Here is a 25,255-nt window from a genome sequence, read left to right as displayed (position 1 = left end):
ATAGAGAAAATAGGAAGGGAGATGTGTGGTAACTAAAGGTCATAATTTCTTTTTTTTTCTGCCTCTGACCACCTCCTCTCCTGTTGAAGGAACTTCTTGCTCTCGGTTTTCCCCTCTCCCACCAGCTTCCTCTCTTAGCCAAGAACCAGACTGTCCCATTGGTTCCCCTTTCTTCAGTGATGGACTCCTCACACTAGGGAGAGCAAAAGGCAGAGGGTAGAGATCTTCTAGAACATGCTAAGTCCATGGGCAAACCCTGTCTAGAAGAAGGTGGACCTAGTTCTGAGACAGGGCTCTTCAGAGGAGCCTCAGAACAGCATTTTGCTCTTCTCCTTCTGTTCTACTGTGGTGTTTTCTGCAGTTTTGCTTCATTTGTACTGCCTTTATTAACACAGCAAAATAGTAAGTATACATATCTATCTTACTCCATTTTCTGTTGCTATGACTAAATATAAAGGTAAAGATTTTTTTCCCCTCACAGTCTGGAAACTGGAGAGTCCAAGAGTGTGGTGCTGGCCTCTAGTGAGGGCCTTCTTGCTGCATCTTAACACGAAAGAGGGCCTCTCGTGGCAAGACAGAGCAAGGTTGGGTCTTTCTTCCTCTTCAAACAAAACCAGTGCCATTGCGGATTGCCTCTTTCATGACCTCCTCTAATCCTAACTACCTGCCAAAGCCTGCATCTCCAAATATCATTAGCATGAATTTGGGAATTATGTTTTCAACACATGAACTTTTGGAGGACACATTCAAATATCCCTCGGTGCAGTGGGCCCCTTTTGTGAACCAGGGTGTATTACAGGCTGGGAATTCCTGAGGTTCACAGACTAATGAGGCAGATGGACCCTTACATAAATAACTGTTAACAGGTGAGCTTCAACAGGCACCATAACATAGATGCTAATGGTGTATTACAGGGGCTGAGTATGAACAAAGGAAAAGTATTGAAGAGGGAGAGACTTGAACAGCTTTTGAAGAACAGGTAGCATTTCATTCAGTCTGTGCGTATTCGAGAGAATGTCTATGCTGGGGCCCAGAGATGAATGGGGAAAGCTGAGTATTCTTAAGGAGCCACTGAAAGTTTTTGAGCAATAAGTTTTGATACAGTATCATTAGCAGGATCAGATGGACTTTATTTTAAGTTATATTGGATCTCAACAATTACTGAATGAATAATTTAGGTTGGGGGTATTTTCTGTTTAGATCAGCACAATTTCTTAAAAGATGAAAATTAAATAACCTGACAGGATTTGAAATAGTATAAGAAAGTTCGAAGATTTAAAGTTTCTGGAGACTTAGAAACTATAAGGTCAAGGAAATTCTTCCATGAATAGGAATTACACGTAACTTGATAATATTTGTTTACACAAAAATCTTTCAGTTGTGTCCTTTCCCTAAAGGAGAAAATCTGGGTACCAAGTTAAGAACATTTTATTTCAAATATTTAATTCCTTGAATTTTAAATTTGGGGAATTCTTTTTTCTTTTTTTTTTTTTAATTGCACATATAACAGCTTCCTATTTTAAGTGTCTTAAAAGTTCAATATTTCTGGGAGATAATTAGTATATAAATTAAGTTTTTTACTAAGCTCAGTGAATTTGTGTCAGATGCCAGCTGCTTTCATTGTGGATGAAGGTAGAGACGTCCATCCCTGCTGGGCTCCCTTTCCTGGCAAACAGAACATCTGTGAGAGCCAGACCCAGCCAAGAGTGAGTGGGCAGAGCCTGGGCTGATAGGCCATTCCTTTAATTCAGAAGATTATTATCTTTTAACTGTATTTTCAATGAGAGTTTGACTTTATCTCTTCTGTTGAAAATGGAGATTTGAACAAAACTGTTCACTGAAACTAAGATGTGAAATCATGTAGATAGCCAGACCTGAGTTTGAATCCTAACTCTGTCACTAGTTACATGTATCATTTTAAACAATATTTTTTCTTTTTTTTAAATATTTTTTAGATGTTGATAGACCTTTATTTTATTAATCTATTTATATGCAGTGCTGAGAATTGAACCCAGTGCCTCAGGCATGCTAGGCAAGTGCTCTACCACTGAGCCACAACCCCTTTAAAACTATGCTATATTAACGGGTTCTAGTCTACTCTTCTGGAATGTCTGGGTAGAAGCAGGCAGGTTAACTCCACTGAACTCTATTAGTTTACCTGTAACATAGGGATAATATTAGTTGGAACCATAAGAGATTTCTGGTTTTCAACAGTTTTGACTACAGGGGTGATAATTTTGTTTGATTCAGCCAAATAATTCCTTGCAAGATGATTTATGTAATACATCAGTGACTGGTGAATACTCCACAGATTGAGGGTCTCATGTGTGCAAAAGATTCTTTACTAGTGATCTCAGAGCTCCCTAAAGGACCAGGACTATGGTCAACTCATGTTGATATTGTAAAATAAGGGAACAGGCGTGGGCTAGGTCAAATCCACTGCTACTTACTAGCTGCATGACCTGGGGCCAGCAGTTTACCCTTCCTGAGCTAGTCTCTGGTCACTCAATGAGGATGATGGCACTACTTGAAGTAGACAGATGAGATAATGTCTGTAAAGTTTCTGACTAGGTGCCTTTGTTCATAATGGACACTTGATAAATGCTGGTTTTCCCTTCCCTGCTAGCGTGATCTTGGGGCCTTTCAGGCAAAGAGAAGAGGAATCTCTATGTTAATTCAGGAAGAACGGGAATTCTTCCCTTCATTTTTTTCTTGCCATTCTTAGAATTGTAGTTGCTAGAATAAGGAGAAACCTTCAAGGTAATTTTTCCAACTCCTTTAATTTATAGAAGAGATAGATGCCCAAATTCACACAATGAACTAGGAATAGTTCTGGCTCCAAAACTAGGACTCCTGACTTGTAGGCTGGAACTCTTCCTAATGGAACAAGTGCCCAATTTGTTATAAATTCTGTCCAGGGAATAAGAGAACCTTGGAGTGTTTTTTCATTAATATTTGTATACAGTACACCAGAGAGAGGGGTTGATTTATTAAGGTTATTTTTTAGTACTATTAGAAGGTATTGCTCCATGACACCATAATGGAGCTCCAAGATTAAAATAAATATATATCAAAGAAAAATTCAAAGAAGAGGAAGAGGAAAACATTGTAGATACATACATATAACATTAAGAGGAAAGAGTATAAGGAATGGGAATAGGTAAACAGGAAAAATGCCTCTTTTCTGTACAAAACAGAGATTTAAATTAGTTAAAATACAGGATATTAATCAAAAGTCTTAATGATTGTATAACTCCCTTTCTGGAATCAGTCATCTTTAGACATTGAAATGTGGCATTTAGCTTGGGATTGACGCAAATAAGCAGCTTTGAAAACACTTTTTTCTAGGTCCTCTGGACCCCTCAGGTGCTGACAAATGGCGTCCAGTTCTCCCGTGTCAGTCCAGATGGTGAGGAAGGCTACCCTGGAGAGTTAAAAGTCTGTGTGACGTACACTCTGGATGGTGGAGAGCTCGTGGTCAACTACAGAGCACAGTCCAGTCAGACCACACCGGTCAATCTGACCAACCATTCTTACTTCAACCTGGCAGGCCAGGTAAGTGAACTCACTTCTCTCCTGCTGTAACTAACTTGCTTCGTGGGATAACCAGGGACTGTGACTAGAGAGACCAACTTAGTACGGACTCACTCTGCTGATGGTGTCATCCCGACAGTGATGAAAAGAACCCAGGAGAGCATCTGGCTCATGGTAGGTACTCAATAAATGGAAGTCATAGAGGAAGAGGGAATGAATACATTGTACTGTCAAGAAGGGTATGAGTTCCGGTAGCTATTTCAAGAACTCCCTCTCATCTGACTGCAGCATGTGCTTACATCTGCTTCCCTTATTGTATTCCTACTTCCCCCTCCAATTACTTCCACTTAAGGAAGCAGATGTAATCCTTGGAAATATGTTTAACCCAGTCCCTTTAAATATGTGTGTCTTCCCACTGTGTAGCCCACCAGATCCTTCCAGGGATTCTGGCGACCAGTCATACCCTGCACAGTATAGTAGAAAGAACATTAGACTTGGATTTAGAAGACCCAGAGTTTTTTGTTTTTGTTTTTTTGTTGTTGTTGTTGTTAGAATAATAGGCATGTTCTTAATTTCATAATAATAGCTACCTGTTATTTATCAGCCACTGTTAGAAGCACTTTATGAAGTTGTCAGTACAGACATTGAAATCAACCCAGTGTAGGGATAAACCCAAGTAGAAAGACCCAAAAAATGTCTACCTGTGGGTGGTAGAGAGACACTTAACAGTCCCCTTGAGTGATCCCCTCTGAACTTGCTTATTCCCTTCTAAAGGGAATGTCTCAGCTTCTTGAGAAGGTTATCACAGGAGGCAGAATAGAAGGCTGAGCCCAACTGTAGATTCTACTACTTCCTCCTTTTCTGAGGAAATCATGGTCTACTCTACCTGAATCACTTAGACAAGATTTCCTACAGGATGATATATAGCCAACTAGTATTAGCTGGCATTTTTGCCCTCCCCAACTTTTAGGAGTTTGCTTCTGATTTTTAGGGGGGATAATTTTCTTCAAGAATAGAGTTAATTGGTTCTGATAAAATTTCCCAAATTTTCCCTTTAAAAATAAGAAAGCTGGATCTTTGCTTGTTTGATCTTATCTTCTGAAACATCTATCAACCTTCTTGAGATCTTTAAAACAAACCAAAAGTCAAGAACAAAACAAAAACACCCAGTCGTTAAGAGGATCTACTTTTTAAAATAGGTTCAGAGGGCTGGGGTTGTGGCTCAGTGGTAGAGCACTTGTTTAACACGCATGAGGCCCTGGGTTCGATCCCCAGCACCACATTAAAAAAAAAAAAAAAATACTAAATAACATAGGCTCAGAAAGGGCAGAAATAGAAAAAAATATATATATTGTATTAAGTAGGTAGTAAATTGTGATTTTTCTGTTTTCTGCATTTTGGTATACTTCGAATATACCATTTTATAATCTTGGGAATGATCTAAATGAATTGATTCAGAAATAGAAAGAAAAATTACACACAAAGTATTCCATCTGCCATGTGCTTCCAGTGAAGGAGACAAAATGGGAATGTAAGGTTTACTAAGGTCCTCCGCATTGATCACCCTTCCCATCCTGCAGGGACTTGGAGTGACAGGTATTTCTGAATCTCTTTCCAGAGGAAGAATACTTTCCCAAATCAGAGACCCACCCAGAAGAGTGGTCAGTATAAACCTCCCTTAGACCATCTTAGTAATGCAGCTCGAATCCACAACCACCAGCTTCAGGATTGAGGGCACCAGCTTTCTGGGGCACTTGGATAGGAGTAAGATGGTTCCCAGGCCTGGGGTCAAGAGTCTCTGCATATTCAGAACATTCCTTGCCCTATCCTGGGAAGCATTTTCATCTGTCAAGTCCTCTTCAGGGAAATAATTCAAAACATGATATTTAAAGTAATCAACTAGGGGGCTAGGGATATAACTCAATTGGTAGAGCGCTTGCCTCACATGCACAAGGCCCTGGGTTCTAATCCCCAGCACCACAAAAATAAATAAATAAATAAGTAGAATAATCAACTAAAAATGTGGCTCAGTGGTAAAGCACTTGCCTAGCATACACAAAGCTCAGGGTTCAATCCCTAGCACCACACACAAAAAATAACAAATGAATAAAGTAGCCAGCTTATGTTACATCTGTTCACTTTTTTAAAATTTTCTAAATCTAACCAATGGTATTTTTATTCTATTTTTGGGTCCAAGCATTGGCTTGTCACTTCCAGTTTGCGTGTCAGAGGTCTGAAAGGTAGAGCATGAGAACTGTGTTTGAAACTTAACCTAAAGACCTATGAGAGCAGGCCTAGCAGAATTTGAAATGAAAAGCAATAGCTGTGGTTCTGGTATGACTAGGAGGGGACGTCATCAAGGAACCAGGTTCTTGAATTTTTCCATTCTACTTCCTCTGTGTTTTGGCTTTTGTCTTCAGCTTTGTTCCTGGGTGGTTGCTACAGTTCCAGGAGTCACCTCCTCTACAGTCACCCCCAGAGACAAAAGAGAACCTATACCTTTCTCTTATCTCTAAAATTTCTTTTCTAAGCACAAGTACTACCTTTTCTAGAAGCCCCTGGCAGACTCACATTTCATTGGCCAAAAGTGTGACTCATTCTCTGCCAATGGGAGTCTGAGACTGCCATGCTTGATTTAGACCAACCAAAATCTGGCCCCTGGGGACTAGGAAAGGTCCCTTGCCTGAAATCTATGACTTAACATAGAATAAATCAATGAGTCAGGTTTCTTCCAGGAGAAAGGGAGGGTACAGGTAAAGGGAAGGTCACTATGACTTTTGAGTGGTAGTCAACAGTATGTTACTCCTGCTAGACGCGTTCACAACTGAATTAAGGCAGTAGCTGTGGCAATGAACAGAAAAGATTTTAAAAGAAAGCTCTGTACAAGTCATAATGGACTCTGTAAATAGTTAATGTTACAAACTAGTAGTAATTAAGCCAAGTTAACCAAAACAAACTCAAGGTCTTTGTGAGTCAGCATTTCTTGCCAAGTTTTCATCAGCTTTGAAAGGAAATGGGTCCAACAGTAATATTCCACTAGAGTAGATCATTGCAGTTTTCCACACTAGAAGAGGCATGACCTGAAGCATGCTTCTCTTTAATGAAGGGATGTTAGTGCTGCCTGGTGACTCAGAGACCACTGAGAGAATAGAGAACGTTCTTTTCCTTCTCCTCCCAGCATATTAACATCCCAAACTCATCAATTTATTTGGTGTGTGATTTTCAGGTTAATTCATTTTCTTCCTGCCCATTGCTTTAATGGGTATTCCTTGTGTGTGTGTGTGTGTGTGTGTGTGTGTGTGTGTGTGTGGTGCTGGGGTTTGAGCCCACGGCCTTGGGCTTGCGAGGCAAGTACTCTATCAACCGAGTTATATCTCCAACCCCTACCCATTGCTTTAAAAACAAAACAAAACAAAACAAAACAAACAGAAAAAGAAACTCTTAGGCAGCCTTGTTCATAGGAATAAAACACTGGAAACAACCCACAAGTCTATCTACCCATCAAGAGAATGGATAGACAAATTGTGATATAGTGGTATAGTAGAATATTACTCAACAATAAAAAGGGTCAAATTACTGATCCAATAACATGAATGCTGTCAAGAACATTATAAGGCACAAGAGAATGTCTACTGTATGATTCTATTTATGTGAGGTTCTAGAACAGGTACAACTCATCTATACTCATAGAAATCAGTACAGTATTCTGGTTATAAATAAGCATTTATCATAAGAAAAAAAGAAAAAGAATGGAAGGAGGCAGGCACCTGAGGAAACAGAATGAGGACCTGGATAAATGCTAGGCCAGGAGTCATCTCCTGCAGGCTTCGCTAACTGGGTGGCATAAGAGAGGTCGCGTCTCTCAAGGTTCCTGTATGCAAAGAAAGGATGGACATGTTTTTTGGTCTGGCTGTCCTTTTCTGGGACCCTTCCGTGCTCTCTGTGGGCCAAAGCTGTCAATCTAATACCATATCGTGGTCTTGTACTCAACCTTCCTTGCCCGTGCCTGAACTGAACAAAACTTCCAAGTCAGAGCTGGCCCTGGCTCAGTAGTAGAGTGTTTCTCTGGTATATGCAAATCCCTGATTTCAATCCCCAGCGCTGAAAAACAAAGCTGAACAAAATATCCCTGTTGAGCTGAGCATTGAACAAATAGAGCTGAGGACACAGTTCTAAATTCCCTTTCCTCATCCCCGCTCTCTTTAGTCCCAAAGGCCTCCTCCTTGCCAGCACCACCCTGGATGTAGGAGGATGGCAGTGGGGAGGAGCCACTACCCAGGAGAGACACCCTGATGTCTGAAGCTGCACTGGGCAGGGGTGCACGCCCGCTCCCATTTTGGACCTGCCTTCCCAGGTCAGAACAGGGACCAAACAAGTGGCTAAGTGAGGAAGCATGAGCAGAGGAGAGGCCCCTGTCCTGGTCTTGCCCCATCTCCTCCTACCTCTGCTTAGCCCAAACTCACTGGGAGAGGAAATCAGTTGTGCAGCAGCAGAACCTCCCCACAGTGTCATTAAACCAGTTTTTGCACCATTTCCACATGGAGTCTCATGGTCTCTAAATCTTGTCCTTTCATCTTAAAATGACTCCCCAATTTGATTGTGTGGCCTGAATCTTTCTCACCATAGAATCTGTGTCCAGGCAGCCTGCAGCCCTCTGCCCCTCTGCTTACTCTCTGCCACTCAGCAGAGGCTTCGGTTCAGCTTCACTCAGTTTCTCGGCCTCAACACCGCTGACATTTTGGGCCAGATAATTCTTTGTTGTGGTGGGGAGGGGTTGGGTGGGCTGACTTTTGAGCTTCTCTAAGCAAAAGCCCTCTCTTGGTTCCTCTTTCCCATCTTCTGCTGTGAGGCTTCAAAATATGTTACTATGGATAAGAAAAAATAATCCTTTGCAAAAATAATCCTTTGCAATAAAAACATACATGTATAAATTTATTTCCCAATTTGCAAACAGCCCTTACTACACTGTGCCTCACAAAAATCCTAGAAAAAGTAGGGATATCATAATCCCAATTTTACCGAGAGAGAGAGAGAGAGAGAGAGAGAGAGAGAGAGAGAGAGATAGGTTACATGGCTTCCCTGGGGCTGCTTAGTGAGTGGAAACTAGACCCCAAGCCTCTGACCACTGACCCAAGCTTCCTGTACCAGCCTTTATTTTTTTTTTTTTTTTCCCAGTACTGGGGATCAAACCCAGGGCCTTACACCCTGAGCTACTTTCACAGTCCTTTTTATTTATTATTTACTTTATTATTTTTATTTTTTATTTTTTGGCGGTGCTGGGGATTGAACCCAGGGCCTTGTGCTTTCGAGGTAAGCACTCTACCAACTGAGCTATCTCCCCAGTCCTACTTATTATTTTTTATTTGGAGATAGGTCTTGGAAATTGCTCGGGCTGATCTTAAACTTGTGATCCTCCTGCCTCAGACTCCGCAGGAGCTGGGATTACAGGTGTGCGCCACCTTGCCTGACATGTACCTGCCTTTCTCTCTCTTTCAAAAGGGCAACACGATTTTGATTCTTGGGCTTCTGTCATGTGGCAGGGAGTGGTGCCTCTAGGTGGGAGCTGGGAGAGAGGTGACAGGTGTCCCCTCTAGTGGGCCTAGAGGCAGTGCCTTGACCCCCCAGGACTGTGCATGATGCGTGAGTGACCCTTTCTCCTCTCTTTGCCTGCTATATGAGAGAGTAGCAGAAACTCCTCCACTGAGAAGCTGAGAGCCAAAAAGGCTTCCAAGCCACTGTGGCTTCCTTGACTTCTCAGCTTCACATTCCCCTTGGAAAAGAAAATATATGCTGGGCTTCTTACAAATGTTATCAGTGGTTGTTTGGAGGCCCTGTCTACTCAACAGTAAGATGACCCTGTTTACTCAGCAACATCATTGGTCAATTGGATTTCTAAAATTTTTGTCAATGCCTGAAAACATTTTTGCAAGAAAGGTTACAAAGCAAATATGTAAAATAAGACTAAGTAGTAAATCTTTTTTTTTTTTTTTTTTCCTTTTCCTTTTCCCTCCCAGGGCTCCCCAAATATATATGACCATGAAGTCACCATAGAAGCTGATGCTTTCTTGCCTGTGGATGAAACCCTGATTCCTACAGGTTAGTGAATTTAACCTTTTTATGTAAGGTAGGTCACCAATTGGATTCCAAGCCCAAGAAAGGACATTAGTAGAGAAACTGGTAAAATCCTATTGAAGGCTATAGTTTAGTTAATAGACTCATTCCAATGTTGATTTCTTAGTTTTTGATATTTGTATCATGTTTATGTAAGATGGACTTCCCGCAGTGTACTATTTTTACCACATGTCTGTAAATTAAAATCAGTTCAAAGTTTAAGTTAAAAACAATCTGCATAAGAAAGCACTTCAGGTTTACTGAACTCCTGCCCTACACTAGGCAAGGAATTTAGTTTTAGTTTGGCCTCTTTAAAACAATGGGGTTGTGTTTATGGCTGCTAGTTTAACATTTTTATAAGGAAAAGATAAGCCTGTGAGCCTGTGTACTCAACAGTGACTTGAGTTAACAGCAGGAGTTAGAAACTTCCATAAACATAAAACTAATTGGAATAATAATGAGAAATTGAGATAGATGAGTTAAAATTTTTGGCATCACAGTTTTGAATATTTTCCTGATTCCAAGACAGGATTTAAAGGCTTTTATGTTTGTCTTGGCAATATGTGTCATCTTTTGATATTTAAATGACTCAATAGATGAGCATGAGTGAGCTGGCCCATCTTTTTTTTTTTTAATTGGTGCATTATAATTATACATAATAGTGAGGTTCATTATGCATAATCTGATCAATATGATTCCACAGTGAAGTTGGCTCATTTTGTCCTGGATGCAGAATTAATGCATTAGAACTGTATGTTGTGAATTATAAGGAAAAACAGTACGGCTGCTGTAAGGGACTGATGAGGAAGAAAGTGAACTAAGTAGCTTATAAATGCAGGTTATGACGTAAGTGCGTAGTGACTTGTATATATTTGTAAAATCTTCTTATGCTATATCCTATTGTTTTGATCAAATGAAAAGTACAAAAATGCATAATTCGTGCTATGGAAAGATTATTTGTCATGATTATAAAAGATAATTGTGGGGGCTGCGGTTGTAGCTCAGTGGGGGAGCACTTGCCTAGCATGCATGAGGCCCTGGGTTTGATCCTCAGCACCACATAAAAATAAATAAAATAGGCCCACACAGCCAGCTTCTCCAGGTTCTCGGAACGGAACTGGCCCGCTAGTGAGAGCCTGTCTGAACAGAGCACGCTCCGAGTCCCGGAGCCCCTGCAGTGCAGTGTACTCCTGCAAAGAACCAGCGGAGAGCCTCGATCTGCAGTCAGCCTCAGGGATAAGGGCAGGGCAGCCGGAGACCTCTTCAGGCGGCACTGCCCACTCCGGCTGCGGGCTCTCTTCACGGGGCGATCCAAGATGGCGGCCTAGAGGGAGACTGCACCCCCGGTCGCTCCAGAACCCAGGAGTTAAGAAGGGGAGGCATTGAGAGACTCGGACTGAAGTGGAGCCACGGGTGAGTCTGCCCACTGGGTAAAGCTCGGCCCGGGTGGCAGGCCCAGATAGAGGTGGCTTAGCAGAGCCGGGCAGGGCAGCTTGAGTCTTCCCAAGGTAGTCTTCCACATTCCGGCAGGGGGCTCTTCCCACACGGCCAGCTGCACGGTGCAGGCCCACAGTGAGAGCATTTCCGCACAGAGCCAGTTCCAAAACGTGGAACCAGTAGGGGGCTAGGGGCAGTATTCTTCGAATGAGCTGCTTTATCAGATTCCTCCAAGACATCAGGCTACTGAAGGCTGGGAGGTGATACACTGGAAATCTACTGGGACACTATAAGCCAATAGTGGAAAACTGCAATATCTCAGGGTCCCACTGACAACTGACCATTATGAGAAAACAAGGGAAGAAAATGTCCCAAACAAACCTAGATACTACATCAATAAAACCCAATGACAGCACAGCAGAAGAAATGTCAGAAAGGGAGTTCAGAATGTACGTAATTAAAATGATCAGGGAAGCTAATGAGGAGATGAAAGAGCAAATGCAGGCATTGAAGGAGGAGATGAAAGAGCAAATGCAGGCATTAAATGATCGCACCAATCAACAGTTAAGACCAAATACGGGAAGCAAGAGATCATTTCAATAAAGAGTTAGAGATACTGAAAAAAAACCAAACTGAAATCCTTGAAATGAAGGAAACAATAAACCAAGTTAAAAACTCCATAGAAAGCATAACCAATAGGATAGAACACCTGGAAGACAGAACCTCAGACATTGAAGACAAAATATTTAACCTTGAAAACAAAGTGGAACAAACAGAGAAGATGGTAAGAAATCATGAACAGAATCTCCAAGAACTATGGGATATCATGAAAAGGCCAAATTTGAGAATTATTGGGATTGAGGAAGGCTTAGAGAAACAAACCAAAGGAATGAACAATCTATTCAATGAAATAATAGCAGAAAATTTCCCAAATCTGAAGAACGAAATGGAAAACCAAGTACAAGAGGCTTATAGAACTCCAAACATACAAAATTACAACAGACCCACACCAAGGCACATTATTATGAAAATACCTAACATACAAAATAAAGACAGAATTTTAAAGGCCGCGAGAGAAAAGAATCAAATTACATTCAGAGGGAAACCAATAAGAATATCAGCAGATTTTTCAATCCAGATCCTAAAAGCTAGAAGGGCCTGGAACAACATATACCAAGCCCTGAAAGAAAATGGATGCCAACCAAGAATCTTATACCCAGCAAAACTTACCTTCAAATTTGACGATGAAATAAGATCCTTCCATGATAAACAAAAGCTAAAGGAATTTACAAAAAGAAAGCCAGCATTACAGAACATTCTCAGCAAAATATTCCATGAGGAAGAGATGAAAAACAACGATGCAAATCAGCAACAGGAGGCGCTAGCCTAAAGGAATAGCCAAATAAAGGAGAAACCGAATCATGTCAAAAACAAATATGAGTCAATTGACTGGGAATACAAATCATATCACAATAATAACCCTGAATGTTAATGGCCTGAATTCATCAATCAAAAGACACAGACTGGCAGATTGGATTAAAAAGAAAAATCCAACAATATGCTGCCTGCAAGAGACACATCTCATAGAAAGAGACACCCATAGACTAAAGGTGAAAGGATGGGGAAAAACATACCATGCACACGGACACAGCAAAAAAGCTGGAGTATCCATCCTCATCTCAGATAATGTGGACTTCAAACCAAAACTAGTCAGAAGGGATAAAGAAGGACACTACATGCTGCTTAAGGGAAGCATAAATCAGCAAGACATAACAATCATAAATATCTATGCCCCGAACATTGGCTCATCCACGTACGTCAAACAAATCCTTCTCAATTCCAGAAATCAAATAGACCACAACACAATAATACTAGGCGATTTTAACACACCTCTCTCACCACTGGATAGATCGTCCAAACAAAAATTGAATAAAGAAACTATAGATCTAAACAACACAATCAGCAATTTAGACTTAACGGACATATATAGAATATACCATCCAACAAAGAATGAATACACTTTCTTCTCAGCAGCACATGGATCCTTCTCTAAAATAGACCATATTTTATGCCACAAAGCTACTGTTAGTAAATACAAGAAGATAGAGATACTACCTTGCACTCTATCAGATCATAATGGATTGAAATTAGAAATAAACGACAGAATAAAAAACAGAAACTTCTCCAATACCTGGAGACTAAATAATACACTATTATATGATGAATGGATAACAGAAGACATCAGGAGGGAAATAAAAAAATTCTTAGAAGTAAACGAGAACAAAGACACATCATATCAAAATCTCTGGGACACTATGAAAGCAGTACTTAGAGGAAGATTTATTTCATGGGGTGCATTCAAAAAAAGAAGTAGAAATCAACAAATAAACGAGTTAACACTACAGCTCAAAGCACTAGAAAAAGAAGAGCAGACCAATACCAAAAGTAGTAGAAGACAGGAAATAGTTAAAATCAGAGCCGAAATCAACGAAATCGAAACAAAAGAAACAATCAGAAAAATTAATAAAATAAATAGTTGGTTCTTTGAAAAAATAAATAAAATTGATAAACCCTTAGCCACACTAACAAAGAGAAAGAGGGAGAAAACTCAAATTACTAAAATTCGGAATGAACAAGGAAACATCACAACAGACACGAGTGAAATACAAAACATAATTAGAAGCTATTTCGAAAATCTATACTCCAACAAAACAGAAAACCTTGAAGACATCAACAAATTTCTAGAGACATATGAACTACCTAAACTGAACGAGGAGGACATACACAACTTAAATAAACCAATTTCAAGCAATGAAATAGAAGAGGTCATCAAAAGCCTACCAACAAAGAAAAGTCCAGGACCAGATGGGTTCTCAGCCGAGTTCTATAAAACCTTTAAAGAAGAGCTCATTCCAATACTCCTCAAACTATTCCATGAAATAGAAGAGGAGGGAACCCTACCAAACTCGTTCTATGAAGCCAATATCACCCTGATACCTAAACCAGACAGAGACACATCAAGGAAAGAAAATTTCAGACCAATATCCTTAATGAACATCGATGCAAAAATTCTCAACAAAATTTTAGCAAATCGCATACAAATATATATTAAAAAGATAGTGCACCACGATCAAGTGGGTTTTATCCCAGGGATGCAAGGTTGGTTCAACATTCGGAAATCAATAAATGTCATTCACCATATCAACAGACTTAAAGTTAAGAATCACATGATTATTTCAATAGATGCAGAAAAAGCATTTGATAAAATACAGCATCCCTTCATGCTCAAAACACTAGAAAAAATTGGGGTAATGGGAACATTCCTAAACATTATAAAGGCCATCTACGCTAAGCCCATGGCTAATATCATTCTAAATGGTGAAAAACTGAAAGCGTTCCCCCTAAAAACTGGAACAAGGCAGGGATGCCCTCTTTCACCGCTTCTATTCAACATCGTCCTTGAGACTCTAGCCAGAGTAATTAGACAAACCAAAGAAATTAAAGGCATACGAATAGGAAAAGAAGAACTCAAACTATCCCTGTTCGCTGATGACATGATTATATATTTAGAGGAACCTGGAAATTCCACCAGAAAACTTTTAGAACTCATAAGTGAATTCAGTAAAGTAGCAGGTTACAAGATCAATGCTCATAAATCCAATGCATTTTTATACATAAGTGATGAATCTTCAGAAAGAGAAATTAGGAAAACTACCCCATTCACAATAGCATCGAAAAAAATAAAATACTTGGGAATCAATCTCACAAAAGAGGTGAAAGACCTCTACAATGAGAACTACAGAACACTAAAGAAAGAAATTCAAGAAAACCTTAGAAGATGGAAAGATCTCCCATGTTCCTGGATAGGCAGAATTAATATTGTCAAAATGGCTATACTACCTAAAGTGCTATACAGATTCAATGCAATTCCAATTAAAATCCCAATGATGTACCTTGCAGAAATAGAGCAAGCAATTATGAAATTCATCTGGAAGAATAAAAAACCTAGAATAGCTAAAGCAATCCTCAGTAGCAAGAGCGAAGCAGGGGGTATTGCAATACCAGATCTTCAACTCTACTACAAAGCAATAGTAACAAAAACGGTATGGTATTGGTACCAAAATAGACAGGTAGATCAATGGTACAGAATAGAGGACATGGACACAAACCCAAATAAATACAATTTTCTCATACTAGACAAAGGTTCCAAAAATATGCAATGGAGAAAAGATAGCCTCTTCAACAAATGGTGCTGGGAAAACTGGAAAACCATATGCAATAGAATGAAATTAAACCCCTATCTCTCACCCTACACAAAACTCAACTCAAAATGGATCAAGGATCTCGGAATCAGACCAGAGACCCTGCATCTTATAGAAGAAAAAGTAGGTCCAAATCTTCAACTTGTTGGCTTAGGATCAGACTTCCTTAATAGGACTCCCATAGCACAAGAAATAAAAGCAAGAATCAACAACTGGGATAGATTCAAACTAAAAAGCTTTCTCTCAGCAAAGGAAACTATCAGCAATGTGAAGAGAGAGCCTACAGAGTGGGAGAATATCTTTGCCAACCATACTTCAGATAGAGCGCTAATTTCCAGAATCTATAAAGAACTCAAAAAACTCTACACGAAGAATACAAATAATCCAATCAACAAATGGGCTAAGGAAATGAACAGACACTTCATAGAAGAAGATGTACAAGTAATCAACAGATATATGAAAAAATGTTCAACATCCCTAGTAATAAGGGAAATGCAAATCAAAACAACCCTAAGATTTCATCTCACCCCAATTAGAATGGCGATTATCAAGAACACAAGCAACAATAGGTGTTGGCGAGGATGTGGTGAAAAAGGAACACTCATACATTGCTGGTGGGGTTGCAAATTAGTGCAGCCACTCTGGAAAGCAGTGTGGAGATTCCTCAGAAAGCTTGGAATGGAAACACCATTTGACCCAGCTATCCCACTCCTTGGCCTATACCCAAAGGACTTAAAATCAGCATACTACAGAGATACAGCCACATCAATGTTCATTGCTGCTCAATTCACCATAGCCAGATTGTGGAACCAACCTAGATGTCCTTCAGTTGATGAATGGATAAAGAAACTGTGGCATATTTATACAATGGAATATTACTCCGCAATGAAGAATGATAAAATTATGGCATTTGTAGGCAAATGGTCGAAATTGGAGAATATCATGCTAAGTGAGATAAGCCAATCTCAAAAAACTAAAGGACGAATGATCTCGCTGATAAGCGGATGAGGACATATAATGGGGGGTGGGAGGGGCTAGCATTAGGTTTAGGGTTAGGTTTAGAGTTAGGCTAAGGAGAGCAGTAAGAATGAAGGAAAGAAGGACTGTGTAGAGGGAAAAGAGGGGTGGGAGGGGTGGGAGGGGTGGGAGGGGTGGGGGGGAGGGGAAAAATATAATAAACATCATTACCCTATGTAAACGTAAAAAAAATAAATAAATAAATAAATAAATAAATAAATAAATAAAAATAAAGAGGAAGGATAGTTAATTCTAAAATATCTAAAATACTTGAAATGACCAAAAAAACAAATGTAGCCTAATTATATGTCTTAAAATTAGTTAGTATTAGAATAGTTCATGGTCATGAACCAAACATACTTTTTAAATAAAAACATGCATCACTTAAAATAATAACATGGATGAGAAGGAAAATAATGATGTTTCATCTCCAACACCGTTATAACCCTAATATTCTTAACTAAAAAGCTATAATAATAAGTTATTTTGAAAGATATTTATTACTTTCTACTATGGATAGATAATGAATCAAAATTCAGTCTGTATAAAATGAAAATAAATAAATAAAAAATAGAAAAAATGTAATGTTTAATAGACTGACACTTCAAAGTTTATTAATATATGCATAAAATAGCAAAATATACTTGCAATATGCAAGACAATAGTAAAACTCTTTTTCTGTGTATTGTATCTGAGACACCAAATCCCAGTAGTCATTTCTCCAACACAGCTGTTCAGCATTTTAGGACATAATACTAGTTACCATTCTTTAGTATCCACTATGTTCCAAATATTTTCCTAAATTTTCAGTGCTATTGTTTGGATCTGGAATGACTTCAAAGTCTCATGTGCTTGGAGGTGGGGCATTTGGGAAGTGATTAGGTCATAAGGCTCACTGGTGGATAAATCCACTGATGGCTTTATGGACTACTTGGAGATAGAAAGAAGTAGGTCACTGGTTCATACCCTGGAACGGTTTATATTCTCTTTGTCCCCTTCTTCTTCCTCTCTGTTTACTGGCTGCCATGAGCTGAGAATTTTTCCTTCACCATCCCCTTTTGCTCTGATGTTCTGCTTTGCCACATTCCCAAATCAATGAAGCTGGCCAAATATGAACTAATACCTCTGAAACTGTAAGTTAAAATAACTCTTTCCTCCTCTCAATTTTTCTAGTCAGATATTTTTGTCACTGGAATGAAAGGCTAAGACATTCAGTGTCTACAAACCTAATAAAAAAACGTAGGATGTGTCAGAATGTTTCAGCATTTTTTCTATACAACTACATTGTGTAGCAAGAATTCAAACTTTGACTTGTTGTATATTATTATTTAAACTGCTTTAAAGAGTACTATTCTCTTTGATAGATTATAAACAACTACCACCACAGCAAAACAATGTCATATAATAAAAGTAGAACATATTATGGTTGTCCACATTGAATGGAGTGACAAGTATTTTACTCAATTTTATTTCATCTACTGGATCATAATTATCTTTGGCAAGAAACATATTTTAAAATATGATTTTGCTATTTGTTTTAAATTTAAGAAAGAGCTCAAGAACAGAGGTTGTTTAAATTCACACATTGTATGAAATTTTTTGTAACTGTCATCTAAGAAATGAATTTTTACATCCTGAGCAAAAAATACAGCCATCTTCAGAACAAAATAAATAAATAAATAAATAAATAAATAAATAAAATAAAGGTATTATGTCTAAAAAAAAAAAAAAAAAGATAATTGGGGCAAAGCATGGTAGTTTAACTTGCAATCATCTAATGGATTTTATAAAACCCTGATTTATCCCAGTTCTGTACCATAAATGATTTCAGGATGAAATTCTATACCTTGTACTAATACTTAACAACTGTTAAATTGAGTAGTAGTTAAGAGCTCTGGACTCTGGTAGGCACGAGTCCTGGTTCTGGTCTTGGCTTTGCTGTTAACTAGCTAGGAGAACTTCAGTGTGTGTACAATGCTTTAATATTTGACTCCCATAGACTCCCATTTCCTTTCCACAAATAGGAAAGACATTGAACTCAATCAAATTTTATGAATCATTAAATTTTCTTAAAAAGAACAATTTGGGAGACATATATTTTCATTTTGCCAAGTTAGCTATTCCATAGCCAGGGACGGTGGAGTGCACCTGTAATTCCAGGTACCCAGGAGGCTGAGGAAGGAGGATTGCAAATTGGAGGCCAGCATGGGCAACGTAGTGAGACCCTGTCTCAAAAATTAAAAATTTTAAAAACAGAAGAAAAGAAAGGAAAGCTATTCCTTTATAGGGTTATCAAAACTAACCAGTATGGAGGAAGGAATGATAGTAGAGTGAAACAGACATTATTTACCTCATGTACATATATGACTGCATGACCAATGTGATCCTACAATAAATATGTATAATCAGAAAAATGAGATTATACTCCATTTATGTATGATCTATCAAAATGTATAAATGTATTTTACTGTCATGTCCAACTAATTAGAACAAAAAAATTAAAAAAAAAAAAAAACTAACCAGAATGTATGTTTTAGAGTTGTCCCTTCCATGGGGGGTATTCATTCCAGGACCTCCCATAGATACCCAAATCTGCAAATGCTTAAGTCCCTTATATAAAATGGCATAGTATTTGCATATAACCTACCCATATGCTCCCTTATACTTTTTAAATCATTTCTCAATTGCTTATCATACATAATACAATGTAAATGTTACATAAAGAGTTGTTATACTATTTATATTGTTTAGGGGAAAATGACAAGAAAAAAGTCTGTACGTGTTCAGTACAGACCTATTTTTTCCGAATAATTTAGATCAGCAGTTGGTTGAACCTATGGATGTGGAACCCAAAGATATCCAAGTATATTTCAATTTTAAAAATTTAAAAGTTGTGATAATAATGAGAAACAGAGATAAATAAACTAGATTTATAAAAACAAAAACAATAATAGGCTACCATTCATAATCACCAGCTATTCATAGAAGAAAGGATTTTTTGGAATTTTTTTTTTTTTTTTTGGCAGTGCTGGGGATGGAACCCAGGGCCTTTTGCATGCTAGGCAAGTGCTCTACCACTGACCTACATACCAAAAAAGTGGGAGAATTTTAATAAGGAACAATGCTTTAAATTGAATTCATTTAGCTTTGTAAGGAATCATGATGGCAGGTTATCCAAATGTATCTTGGTTTTCTGTGGACCAGTGAAAATTTTATTACAAATTCATAATTAAAAAACGATAATTGATCTGTAAGGCCACATCTGGTTCTTACATTCTGTGATTCTGCAAGGCTCCTTATATGTCATTTTACTACTGTTTCCACAACCCTTCCAGTCCATTAGAGCTCTATCATGATAACAAATAAGTTGCAGTAACTTCAGAGCTCATGAAAAATGGTACCTGTCCGTATGTTCACCAGTGCTACATGTCACACCTGTTTGCTCCATAACACTCAAATGAAAATGACGTGATTCCTTTGAAATATCCTCCCCAAACAGGCAGTAATTGCTCCTTGGCACTCAGTGATGGAAGAATTCACATTTAACCCACTTTCAGTTGAGAACAAAATCTCGAGAAGCTCTCTTTCTTTAAGAGTCATCTGACTCTTTACATTGACGAAAATCCCTGAGCAAGTGGCTTAATTCTTTTTCTAGGTGGCGGGCAGAGTACTAGGGACTGAACCCAGGGGTACTCTACCACTGAGCTACATGCCAGTCCTTTTTTCTTTGTAGACAAACATGACAGTAGAGTATATTTTGACATATCATACACACATGGAGTATAATTTATTCTAATTAGGGTCCCAGTCCTTTTTATTTTTTACTTTGAGATGAGGACTTGCTAAATTGCTGAGGCTGACTTTGAACCTACAATCCTCCTGCCTTAGCCTCCCGAGTCCCTGGGATTACAGGCTGCACTGTTGTGCCCAGGTGCAAGTGGCTAATTCTAAAATCAGTACAAGAGCCTGTCCATCATTTGGTCATTCAGAAATGTCTTCCCAGGGCTGGAGTGTGGCTCTGTGGTAGAGGCCCTGGGTTTGATCACCAGCCCCACAAAACAAAACAAACAAAAAACAGAAATGCCTTCCCTGTGCTCCTGGAAGAGTTAAATAAAACCTGGAAGGTCAAGTGTGAGTTGTTAAGAAAGGTAGTCTGGATAAAGTTGAGTAAACCTGGGAAGTGCAGGAAACAGCCGGGTTCTCCCAGGGAAGGGCTGTGCTTCTGAAACACCAGGCAGTACCAGACTCAGCGTGGCATAGATTGGAAGGACCACATCAGGTCTGCACCAGGTTCTCTTCAGCTGAAGTCCCTGGGTTGGCCCATGGTGACCCCAGGCTGCCTGGAATTCAAGGCCAACCCACACAGAACAGACTGAAAGGTGGACCCAGGTGCACTCTCTAACCTCCTGGTATTCAGCCAGGAGTGGACTGACCACACAAGGCCACACTCCTGAGATGCACTGGAGGAACCTGTTAGACAGGCCACACTCCATTAAGACTTCTGGGGATCAACTTGCAGTGTTTAGAGATGTAGAGATTGTAGTTTTGTTGGACTGAGATAATGACCTGTGAGATGAAAGTTTATGATACTAATAACTAGTATTTCAAAGAAGACTGTGTAAATAATTCACACTGCAACCCTGTTGGGTGGATTCTGTTAAGTTTTCTTATTTAACAGATGTGTAAACTGTCAAACAAGGAGTTTAAGGCTATGGTTAGGGTATGGTTTGACTGTGTCCCCCAAAGTTTCATGTGCTAAAGGTTTGGTCCCCAGAAGGCAGGGCTTAAGAGATGGGTCCTTGCTCATGGTAATGAGGTCATGAGGGATGAATAGCAGTCTTTCAGAATGTTTGTTCTCCTGAAAGTGAATTGTTATAAAGGGAAGCCACCTCATCCAACTGGCCTCTTCTGCATGCAGCCAGTTTCCTCCCTGCTTCTCTACCATGTTGTGATACAGTCAAGGAGGCCCTCACCAGAGGCCAAACAGATGGGACCACCTGATCTTGGACTTTCAACCTCTAAAACTGTGAGCTAAATAATCCTTTTTTCTTTATAAGTATAAAGCCTCAGAGTATTTTGTTATACCAGTAGGAAAATGAACTAATACAGAGAATTACCCAGTTGGCAAGTGGTGCAAAGCTGGGATTCATACCAAGGCAGTCTGATATTAGAACTCGGACTCTTGGACTGGGGGCATAGCTCAGTGATAGAATACTTGCCTAGCATGCACGAGGCTCTAAATCTGATCCTCGGCATAGCAAAACAAACACCCAAAAACATACTCCATGTTAAATGTCAAGAAGGTTTGGGTCAGGTGTGGTGTGTGCCTATAATTCCAGCTGCTTGGGAGGCTGTAACAGGAAGATTATAAGCTTGAGACCACCCTGGGCAGTTTAATAAAATCCTATCTCAAAATTTAAAAAAATAAATACTGGAAGGGCTAGAGCGGTAGCTCAGAGGTAGACCCCTTACTTAACAAATGCCAGGCCCTGGGTTCAATCCCCAGTACTTAAAAAAAAAGAAAAAAAAAGATTTGGGATGATGAGGAAGGGTAAGAAAGGAAAGAAAGAAAATAAATTAATTTCTTGACTGTACAGATACCCAAGACCACCATACAGTCAAGAATGAGAAATAAGCAAAAAACAAACCAACTTTTAATAGTTGTCAGTTCTCATTTCTTTTACCATCTTTTGTACGAGAAATGTCACAGCTTCTCTTGCTGTTGTTTTCCTCCCTGTTTTTCCTTCTGTTCAACTTATTTCTACTTTGCTGCAAAGAGAACAAAACAAGTTTGTTCACATTATTTTAAAAAGGGAGAAATGGGAAGGGAAGAATTTTCCTGAAGTTAAAAGCATGAATTTAAATGTCTGGCTTTGTCAGTCTGACAAGGAGGGGAATGTAGAAAAACTTCAAGGCAGGCAAATGGAAGCTCAAAATTCTTCTCTGTGCCCCTCACTAACCTCAGAGATCATTGTTCTATTGCCACTGACCCTGTTTGGTAATGTATCCCTGGTCTTATAGGTTCTTGGTTTTCTCATCTGCAAAATCTTACTATGACCATGTTGAAAGTTCACTTTCCTAAGTGTGTGTGTGTGTGTGTGTGTGTGTGTGTGTGTATTGCTCATTACTGTTGAAGATGACAGGAAAATCACTTCTGATAGACAATTCACAAACATAGTAAAAAAAAAAAAAAAGCTTTGCCAGTTACAGGATAGTTTTCGGTAACCTGGAGAATTCACTTACTGTGGGACTTGTTTGCCCAGGAGGGATGCTGGGTACCAAGTTCACTCCAGACCCTCTGGTCTCCGTGGGCTGCTGCTCTGTTGTGGTGAAGCCCTTAGAAGTCAGCAGCAGAAAACTATTAAACTATTAACAACTTTGATCTTCTTGCATATGAGTGACTCTTATCCACAAATCAATTATTTTGCACACTCCTCTAGTCCTCTTCTTTGCACCCCAAATCCTTGCATGGACATTTATCTCTTCTCCTGGGTCATAAAAATTCTCATTAATTTTACTCAGAGCTCCTGGAGAGAAAAGCCTGTCATCATTGTAGCAGAAAAGAGGCCGAGCCCCAAGAACTCCTTAACAGATAACAACCAAATCTGAAAAGGTAGCAAATGCAGAAGCATTTGTAGTGGATTTGGGGGAAGCTGGGGGCAATATTTTAATCATCAGATCATCTACATTCCTTGAATTTAGTGTCAGTTTGTCTCAGAAATATCATCTGACAAATTACAATATCTGCAGACTCATCTGATCAGACTCCTGCTGACTTTCTGCAAGTTCTCTGGGTTCCTCCTAAGATTGTGCTTCACACACAACAATGTGCTCCCACCACATACACACATCCTTCCCCTTTTGTGGCTATTAATTCATACTTATGTTTTAACTCTTTATTTTGGTTGCCCTCCATAAAAGCTGTAACCTGAGCTAGTCTCAAGGGAGATGCTGATGCAGTTCTAAACTCAGGAGGTATTTTTCACCCTGGTTGCAGGCACTTAGTACACGATTTTTCAGGTGATGGGAAAACCCAACATCATGAGAATGTAGTGTCTTGTATTTTACAATTAACTATAATACGGTGTTCAGGGTATTCAGTAAAAGGGGATCTTCTCTCCCGCTGTGTGTTTTTGGGGAGGGGTGAAGTCCTGTTCTTCCTTTTGTTTGTTACCTGCTTACCTGCTTGCTATCACACAGAAAGGAAAGGGACATGGTGGTTTCTTCATTCTCTCCTTGTTCCACTCTCCTACATTAAAAGGCTGTCCTTGGGCTGGGGTTGTGTCTCACTGGTAGAGCGCTTGCAAGTGTGAGACACTGGGTTGGATCCACATAAAAATAAATATATAAATAAAATAAAGGTATGTGTCCATCTACAACTAAAAAAATAATTTTAAAAAAACTGCCCTTTTCCCCAAGCCTAGTAGAAAAGCCTCTGCAAGTGTAGGAGTATCTACACGCTTCAAAGAGGCTCAACCAAGTAATTTAGAGTCACCCCCATCTTCCCTGCCATCTTGTCAGCCCTGGAGGCTTCAATCCCCCATACTGAGGAGGAGAGTAGGGAGAATAAAAATAAGAACAAAAAATATTTTGAATGAAATTCATCATCTACTAAAACTACTTCTCTCTGGATGACATTCCGGACACTTTGGAGTCTGCAGTGATGTTTTGAGCACAAGCATGGTCCTTGCTCACAGGTGGCTCTGATGTGTCCCGGAGGCAGCACAAGCTGAAGGCCTCTGCAAGGTTGTGAGCTCATTTTAACCCTAGACCAGGAGCAAAGCTTGCTGCTATATGGTCAGTTCAGCTCTGCTTCTTCGGAGCCATTGGTTTTAGCTATTTAAAAACAAACCAAAACACAAAAGCATTGCTACTCATAAAGCACTTGCTCCTACACAGGATGAGAGCCAGCTCCCACTGGAGCATCTCGGGTCCACTTCAGTGTGTTTGTTGTGTTTATTGTAATCAGGGCTATCCCTGGAGGTTCCCAGAAGTGGAACTCCTAGAAGCTGTTTACCGGAAGAGACAGATGTATAATGGATGGCCAGGACAGAGAACACTCCAGTGTCCAGTCTCTGAGCCATGGTTCAGGCCTTCAGCTCAGGACCTGATACTCATGACTTGCCCTGTGGCAACAAGCAGAATCCAGTCCCTGGAGTCCTGCTCAGGTACGAAGTCAGCTAACTATGAGTGAACAGGTGAGAAAATCCAATCCAGATTACTCCAGGGATTAATTCGTTCCCAGGTTGTAAATATTACTCTTCACCCTTTCACTTAGAGAATGGTGGGAGCAAGAGGCAATCTGCGCAAACTGCCCAGCAAGACATTGCCATGTATATAACACAGTGCAGTGTTTAAAAAAAAAAAAAAAAAAAAAGGCACTTTTTTGGGGAGGCGAGTACCAGGGATTGACCCAGAGGCATTTAACCACTGAGCCACATCCCCAGTCCTTTATTATTTTTTATTTTGAGACAGGGTCTCGCTAAGTTGCTTAGGTCCTTGCTAAGTTGCTGAGGCTGGCTTTGAACTTGAGATTCTCCTGCCTCAGCCTCCTGAGCCACTGGGATTATAGGCATACACCACTACATCCTGCTTTTTAAAGACTTTTAGGGGCTGGGTTGTAGCTCAGTGGTGGAGCGCTTGCCTAGCACGCGTGAGGCACTGGGTTCATTCCCCAACACCACATAAATAAAACAAAATAAAGGTTTAAAAAAAAAAAAAGACTTTTAAAGCATTTTGCTTTTCATTTTGTCTTGCTGCTCTTTATTTGTAGTCATAGATGAGGAATCAAAAAAGCAAAAATGCCTGTAATCCCAGCAACTCGGGAGGCTGAGGCTGAAGGATTACAAGTTCAAAGCCAGTCTCTGGAATTTAGTGAGACCCTAACCAACTTG

General features: G+C 39.6%; 1 protein-coding gene and 1 non-coding gene across 2 annotated transcripts in view; both read left to right on the top strand.

Moving 5' to 3' along the window:
• Galm (galactose mutarotase) overlaps window positions 1–25,255 on the top strand; it is a 57,755-nt gene that overhangs the window by 9,342 nt on the left and 23,158 nt on the right. The window contains exons 3-4 of the mRNA XM_047523295.1: window positions 3,349–3,555; window positions 9,549–9,630. Coding sequence (XP_047379251.1) covers window positions 3,349–3,555; window positions 9,549–9,630 — 289 coding nt within the window. The remainder of the gene's footprint in view (window positions 1–3,348; window positions 3,556–9,548; window positions 9,631–25,255) is intronic.
• Window positions 4,745–4,817, top strand: Trnav-aac (transfer RNA valine (anticodon AAC)). Its single transcript has one exon. It is a non-coding gene; the product is annotated as a tRNA-Val (tRNA).

Source organism: Sciurus carolinensis, chromosome 13 (genome assembly GCF_902686445.1).
Source record: "Sciurus carolinensis chromosome 13, mSciCar1.2, whole genome shotgun sequence".
Classification (NCBI taxonomy): Eukaryota; Metazoa; Chordata; class Mammalia; order Rodentia; family Sciuridae; genus Sciurus; species Sciurus carolinensis.
This window is presented reverse-complemented; position numbering and strand designations above follow the sequence as displayed.